Genomic DNA, 7925 nt, shown 5'->3' on the forward strand with positions numbered 1-7925 from the left:
TTATTCGTTATATAAAGTATTCTGTACAGGTACTCGAAAAACGTGGAACGTTTATTTTTTAATGAGGTCCATATGATCCTGTGATATTATTTTCGAAAATTTTATTTTTTGCCCATTTCTTGTTTAAATGCTGTCCAAAACGCGCGAAGCCATAACGAGATTGCTGTTGCTCCGGCATCAGGTTTTGTTTGAGATTCCGATGAAGTGTAACTTGCACGTCCTACAGATGCTTTCTGATTGGCAGTGTCTTCAGCGGCACGCTCTGATGCCTAAAATTATAAAAATTATTTAATTATTAGTCGTAGTTGTGGTTTTCTGTTAGCAACAATCTTATGGTTTGAGCTTTCTGTAGGATTTCGTCTTCTAAGTATCATTATTTTTTATTATGTTCGGACGCTCACTCTTTTTCATCTAACTCCTTTCTTCAGTTATGCCCATCCAGTTTTCGGCCGAAGGGAGCATAATTCTCAGTTTTTCACAACTTCCTACTTTTAATAATTTATCTTACTTCGTATCCGTATGAATAACTATATCTACCGTTCTCCTTTCCTCTCCGAAACTCCTAACATAGAAAATAGAGTGCTCTGACTTAGTTTCACTACCTACCTGAACCGCTCTTTCGAAAACATCCAATCCTTGGTTTTCCTTTAATCCTTTGCTCAATTCCTCCACCATCGCATCCAATGAATCTACCATCGTCCGCTCTCCAACTCGTGCTCCGCCATACTTTTGAACTGCTTGGTTGGCCTTCTTCAAAGCTTCTAGAATAGTATTTGAGTCAACATTATCATGGAACTCTTGAGCCGCCGAACTGAACATCAACGCGTAAAGCGCCCCGCTTGTGCCGCCGACAGTTTGCTCGAAGATTACAGAGAGCTGCTTAAGAAGAGTCTCGGGTTGCTCAAAATCCAATTCTTTTGCTTTTTGAGAAGCTTGAATTGCTCGAGCAGCTCCTGCGAAAGTACTTCCACAATCACCGTCCCCGGCCTCCGCGTCAAGTTTATTCAATTCATCTTCAGAATCCAACATTGATTTCACTACGCCATCTAGACATCCTCTCACAAGTTCAGCGTTCAATGATATTCCTGATGACGAAATTTCGGTGATGTGTCGGGCTTCGGATGGTTCACGAGTTACTAAAAGTTGATTAGAACCAAGTTCACTATTTAGATGCCCCTGAAATCTTACCTTCTCTGACCTCTCCAACCGAAAAGGACGGAATCCATCCTGGGGCTGTTGCGGGAGCGTCTAAGTACCTAATCATCAAGTCATCTACTCTCATAACAGTTACACTGATTCCATGACCATCCAAAGATGTCATATAGGTTCCACTATAGAATCGAGTAATTTCAATCTTTTGGTCCGCTGGAAAGGAAAGTAACTTCTGCATTAAGTTTTCATCAAATTTTGTGAGAAAACCTGACAAAAGTCGCTACTCACCAAACCATCTCAACACTTCTCCATTCACAATTCCCATTTCCAATTGTGATACACTTCCCAAGTTGTTCACCAAAACGACAAACTTCTCAGATTTCTTCATTTCCATTTTGACTTGTATCGTTCCCATCAATCCTGTTATGATTTTGTGAGCACATTCGTACGGAGCACGAAACTTTCCCGGCTCTCCATGAATTCCTAATCCTACTTCGATTTGATCATTTGGCAACTCTGTCTCACGATTCTTCCCAGGCAAACTACCAGGATAAAGAGATACACCCAATGTTCCAAGAGATTTGACAACCTTCTGAGACATTTCGTAAATCTCATCCAATGATTTGCCTTCCTCTGACATCGCTCCAGCTATTTTAATTGTCAAAACGGCTCCAGCTAGTCCTCTCCTTCCAACTCGACTGTTCGGATTGTCGATTGCCAGGTCATCAGCAATAGTGACAACTTTCGCATTGCCACCAGATGCATTGAATCGTTCGGCAGCAAGACCGAAATTAAGACGGTCTCCGGTGTAGTTGATTACAAACAATATGGCACCAGCTGAAACGAAGTAAATTTTATGTCGGCGAAGAAAGATGTAATGACTAGAGGAAGCGGTTCTGTAGTAAAGTCTGGAAACTTATTGGTGTGAACATTCTGTACTTTCACGTTGAGTCCCAGGCTACCTATGCGAACACGCTCTAACGAGAAACTACGTGGAAAATGAAATATTTTCACGTATCCTAAAATTTTCTGTAGGAAAATAGATTCTAATGTTCACCGCCACGTATTGCGGACCATGTCTTTTTCAGAGCGCGTTTGCATAGGTAGCCTGGGACTCAACGTGTACTTTTTCGATATATGTTGTTAGTCTCGTGCATTCAGAGTAAACCTAGAAAGAATATCAGTATTTCATTCAATACCTTCTCCTTTTGTCACTTCTAGTGCTGCCTGAACATTTCTGGATGGTGGAGAAGCGAACACGTTTCCAGCGACTGCTGCAGTTAGTAATCCCTTTCCTACATAACCGGCAGCGTACGGTTCGTGACCTGATCCACCTCCAGCTATCAGAGAAACCGTTTTTAAGTCGAGTTGAGACAAGTGCACTACTCTGTTCGAATTCTGAAATGAATTCCATTTTTGATTCATTTTTCGCCGATAGTTTCCTTATTCCTTACTTTACATAACTCGACATCCTTGTTAGATGAAACTAATCCGAAAAGTGCATCATCTACAGTTTCTTCCAGTTTATTAACGAACTTCTTCGACATTTTGTAACTGAAAATATTTCAAAGTTAGAAAATCTGTCTATCAAACGGTTTCCTGTAAAAACTAGTTAAAATATGAGAAAAAGAAAAAGAAATGGTCAGGAACAACCATAAATGGACAAAAAAAGTCTAACGTCACGGCAACACAAGACAAAATAGAAGTGGTCAATGATCGATTTTTAATCGTATCGTTTCTGTAAACAACCCCAAGAATGGGAAGACAACATAGATCAAAGTACACCTTTTTTCGAGCAAAATTCAGTTTTTTGACAAAAATTTTCAAGTTCTCGACCTTTTTCTCGCTGTTGATGTTGCAAAGTACATTATTTTGAATCAATTTTGTCACGGGAATTCATATAATGAAAACTGAAATATTATTCACCAATGTTCCCCAGTATACCACTAATTTTCCAGCAAAAGCTGGCGAATCATACACCCAAACCGCCAAAAAATAGACATCGTATGCAGCAAAGAAGGTATAATCCGTATGAAAAACGGACAGGATTCAGGGCGACAAACGGGACAAGTCGTGGTACCTTCAAAAGATTCGCACCAAGACAAGATCAATTTCAAAGGGGAGGAGTGGGCAGAGGTTCCAGATATTCAGAACAGTACACGTGGCAAGGATTTCAGAGCTCAGAGATGGCAGCAAATAATCATGTTAGTCAAATAATAAAGTTTTCTAGGTTGTCAAGAAGAGATAGCTCGCTCAAGGCGGGGAAATAGAATATACTTTTTCCGTGAAAGATCTTGATTGAAAAGTAAATCTGGGAATACGAGATAAATAAACAGACGAACATTAAAAACCGTCATTCCTACAAAGTCGATCATTTCCTTTTAGATCCCTATCCTCCATGCTTTTAACATCTCACCTCCGAAACCAATTGAAACAATTCGATTAACTGACGTCCCGTCAACCTCAACTGTCCCAACTGTACAGTCAGATCATCCCGGATCAGCCAATATATGTTCTAGTTGGTGTGAGTACCGTGAATATCCAAAAGTACAAATTGAATTTGTCTTAAAATTATCAACTTTCAGTGGCAAAGAATCAATGTCTGACACGTCATAAGAAAGTGGAGGAGATAGTCGTAGATGAGAGGTATTCATAGAATCTGCTTGAAATTGAATCCGGAAACAGTTTCAGAAACAATCTGACTGTGGTAGAAGATGTTGCCGACGATGATTCAGATATCGTAATATTAGAGGAGCCAAAAGACAAAGAAGAGAAAGAGGATTTGAAAAATAGGAAAATTGAAAAGAAGAAGAAGAAGAAAAAGAGAACATTATCCACGTTGACAGGTACATTGTGCGCAGTCCGTGAATAAATGTTACTGTTAACAGAGTAAATTGTTTCCCGGTCAATGTATTTCTGATTTTAATAGTTTCTGTTTTACTTGTTATCTTGGTTCTTTTTCGAAAGTTGAAATGTGGTCATTTTCGAATATCAATTTCTCTGGATTTGTAGAAATCCCAAGTTCAAAAAACCGGAATTTCGAGAAATTCCTTTTTCTCTCGTGATAATTCCACGAACCATACGTTCCACGTGACTCTTCCTCTTTTTTCTAATTATCAACAATCAACAAGTTCTTTTTCTGATTTATTTGTCCTCCATTCTCTCCTTATTTTCTCACATTGTTTCCATGCCTGTTTACGCACTTTCCTGTCCCGTTCAGTTTACACAAGAGATAAGGGTGATTTCAAAGATGTTATCAATAGAAAACTAACTTTTAAATACAATAACTCAGCTTCGCAATGTAGTGAAGCAGCTGTGTTTCAGTCCTATAGGCTCCTTATTCGTTGTACATTTTTTAGAGAGATTATTGATTTAAAACTAGTAATTTATATATTTCTTTCATCCTGTTCCATGGGTGTTATCTCACATTTCAACGGCATCCCTCTAGTGATAGTGTTCTTGTTCTCTATGTAACGTATCGTTACATTCACTGTCCGTTTAATATGTTCCATTCCAATTACCTGTGTGCCACATGTGTGTCCTCTGCTCTTCACACGTTGTCCTCTTCTACTTGTAAAATCAACAAGAGCCAAAATTGCAACCACACCCCGTGTTACAATGGAATCCAAAGAAGTTTCGCCTTATTATTTACATGGCAAACATGTAAAAAATAAAAAAGAGCGCCGCTGCTTCTGATAACTTCTTTTATTCTTCAGTTTTGAGAGTTTCATAGGGTTGGTCAGTCTCGTTTCACTTTCACACTGATAAGAAACGATGGTTGATGAGTAGTTTTGTGGTTAATACTCATACTTTGTGTTCGGTTTTCTGTTAGCCAGATTTCTATACACTATTTTTAATTTGTCAAAAAAAATTTAAAATTATTGCTCAAAAATTGTATTTTCAGCATCATCCGACGACAGCATTGTGATTATTGGGGAGTATTCTTCAACAGCTCAAAATAATACTACAATGACGCAGTTGGAGACTAAAATGGTCCGTTTTTTTAGAAACATATTCCCTTAAGTAACAAATTCAAACCAGAAAAGTCGCTAAAATCATGGGTTTCATGAAAGCTACTTTCATTAAAAGGCTTCGAGCATCGAAACAGTCGTTTCATTCAAAAGATCAACTAGAAACTGAGCACACATTTTTATTTTTACTAGTTCTCAAAAATACGGCCTTCGGTTGGTCTCGAAAGTAAAGAAAAAATGATTTCATTTATTTTTCTGATAAAAACATATCTCGTGTCATCCTCGAAAAGTTAGAGAAATCACTTTCGAAAATAATAGGTGCTGGAATTAAACATTACAAATCTTTGTAATATTAAATATGTTCCTATTGTAATGATTCTCCCATACTTGTCAAATCACGGGCCGGCCCGCGGGCCGGCCCGGGCCGGGCCCTCTGAAAATTTCAGGGCCCGGGCCGGCCCGCAGGGCCCGCAGCAAGCTTTTTTTTCAATATTTTGACGGGCCGGGCCAGCCCGGGCCGGAAGATTTTTTTAGTGGGCCCGGCCCGGCCCGTGACAAGTATGGATTCTCCCATTGGATCCCCAATCGCAGGATCGAGCCGCTCTTCTAGTTTTTCCAGGCGGAAACCTTTTGGTCCAACAATTCTGCATCATCTTCAAATCTAATTCAACAACCAGCGACAACATTCGTCGCTAGTTCATTGTCCAATATCTCACCGAATCGTTCGTTATGTAAAATTCTCGATGGATTTTCCAAGGATTGCACAGCGGCTAAACGAGCGGCTCGTCGATGGAATAACGTGAGATCCCTCACTCAAATCGTCAAAAATCCGGCAATCAAAACATCACAATTCACGATTTGTTCGTATAATGTATTATGCCAAAAGACAATAGCGAGAACTAGTTATTTGTATCGACATTTGAAAAGTTGTGAAAATTTTTTGGAATGGAATCATCGGTGGAAAGGTCTTCAAGAAGAATTACCGACATTTGATGCTGATGTATTGGGACTTCAAGAAGTTCAAGTCGATCATTTCGAAGAACATTTCGAACCATTTATGAGAAAACGTAAGATTTGTTTTGTTGTTTCTGAAATTTACAATGTTAGGTAGATAATACAGTTTGCGCAACAATTGTTTTCAGAAAACATCAATTCGTCTTTAGAAGAAATTAATATTAAAAAAAAATACTTGCAGACGGCTACGAAGGAATATATAAGCAGAAATACGGAACTGAACAGAAAGACGACGGATGTGCCATCTTTTATCGTCCCGAGAAGTTCGAACGTGTTGGTTATCAAGAAGTGAACTATTTCATATCACCGAATTCCATTTCAAATCGAGAAAACATTGGTCAAATTCTGGCTCTTAGGTGTCGAATTACGGGAGAAATCATCCTGGTTGCAAACACTCATTTGTTGTTCAATGAAGAACGTGGAGATGTCAAATTGGCTCAATTGGCAATTCTATTTGCCTCGATATACAAGATGAGATCAGATATCGGACTTTCTACTCAATTCAAAAATTCAATACCGCCTGTATTGGTAATGGGAGATTTCAATATGGAACCGAACTCGAAGATATACGATTTTATTGTGAATGGAAAGTTAGTAATCTAAAATTATTCTGATCTTTCGGATATCTGTTTTTATTGGAAGAAAAATTATACATTTGAACATCCTCATTCTATGATTTCTCTATAATTCCAGACTGTTCATCGAAGGAGAATCAATACGAACAATGAGCGGACAAAGCATTCGACCCGGCGGAAAAAAGTGTGAATCAGCTAAACTGCTGTTTGAAACTACCGTAGGACTGAATTCAATGTTTACCCCAAGTGGAAGTGAGTTTCTCGAATAATATTACATAATTAGCATCCTAACAGTCAATTGGCTAGCCGGAGGGGTTTACATAATTTTTAAATATCAACGAAAAACAATAAGAGACTTTTCTCGGTTTCCAGGTTCCGGCCGACTTCCCGTACTCGATGGCTATATTCGTCACCCGTTTCAATTCTTCTCCGCTTACCATCAAGGACTGACGACGAGTCCTCACCAAACCAGAAAGATTTCAACGTATCACAAGGATGCAGCAGCTCCAGATTTCATCTTCTTTACAAAAGAAAACACAAAATCGGTGAGTTCTGAGAAGCAGATTCTGATATTGTGTTACGGAACTCATGAAGTTTCAGGGAGACGACAAGCTTCAACTTCTTGAATGCTTCGATCTGCCTACATACGACACCCTAACCTCCGCAGTTCCATGGCCAAACCGGCACGTACCTAGTGATCATTTACCGATAATGGCGAAATTCGAATTGACCAAAGCCACTTTATAAGTGTATTCCTACAAATAGTTTCATCAAAATTATTTTTGTCCCACCACGTTACTTTTTTACTCAAAAACGGGTTCCTAACATTTTTCCGTTTTCTTTCCCACATTTCCCAGTATATCTGACTTCGTCATCCTCTTTTTCGGTAAAAGTCTCAGAAATTATTTGAAAACTGATAATTTTATTCTACTAGCAGTCATTTTCTAGTTTAGCCCGTCCTCCTATTTGTATACCAAGTATTATCTGATCATTGATTTCTCGCTGAATATAACCGTGTGAACAATAGTTAATTTCTCCTTTCGAATAAATAACCCTTGTTTCTACAGTCTCTCGAGGACACTGAATACTTTAATTTCAAAAGTTGCACATATAAAATGAATCATCGTAATTGATATAAGTGAGATCTGATGAGAAGAAATAGAAAAAAGGAAATTATAAAACATGACATGAAAGTTTTAGATACGTTTCGAGA

The 7925-nt window shown here is 38.6% G+C and overlaps 2 protein-coding genes across 2 annotated transcripts; one reads left to right on the plus strand and one right to left on the minus strand.

Moving 5' to 3' along the window:
- Window positions 1-101: 101 nt before the first annotated feature.
- Window positions 102-2699, minus strand: GCK72_019051 (uncharacterized protein; the record flags this gene model as incomplete). The annotated part of the gene is made up of 6 exons (XM_053732858.1): window positions 102-269; window positions 607-1136; window positions 1189-1365; window positions 1441-1989; window positions 2352-2550; window positions 2607-2699. 6 exons carry the CDS (start codon window positions 2697-2699, stop codon window positions 102-104), a joined length of 1716 nt encoding a protein of 571 aa, XP_053581771.1.
- A 381-nt stretch (window positions 2700-3080) lies between these two features.
- Window positions 3081-7459, plus strand: GCK72_019052 (uncharacterized protein; the record flags this gene model as incomplete). The annotated part of the gene is made up of 10 exons (XM_003115611.2): window positions 3081-3356; window positions 3538-3676; window positions 3738-3798; window positions 3844-3998; window positions 5057-5145; window positions 5743-6190; window positions 6319-6727; window positions 6831-6964; window positions 7085-7257; window positions 7313-7459. The coding sequence occupies 10 exons, from the start codon at window positions 3081-3083 to the stop codon at window positions 7457-7459; spliced, it is 2031 nt and encodes a 676-aa protein (XP_003115659.2).
- Window positions 7460-7925: the final 466 nt, after the last annotated feature.

This window comes from Caenorhabditis remanei, chromosome V (genome assembly GCF_010183535.1).
Source record: "Caenorhabditis remanei strain PX506 chromosome V, whole genome shotgun sequence".
Taxonomy (NCBI): domain Eukaryota; kingdom Metazoa; phylum Nematoda; class Chromadorea; order Rhabditida; family Rhabditidae; genus Caenorhabditis; species Caenorhabditis remanei.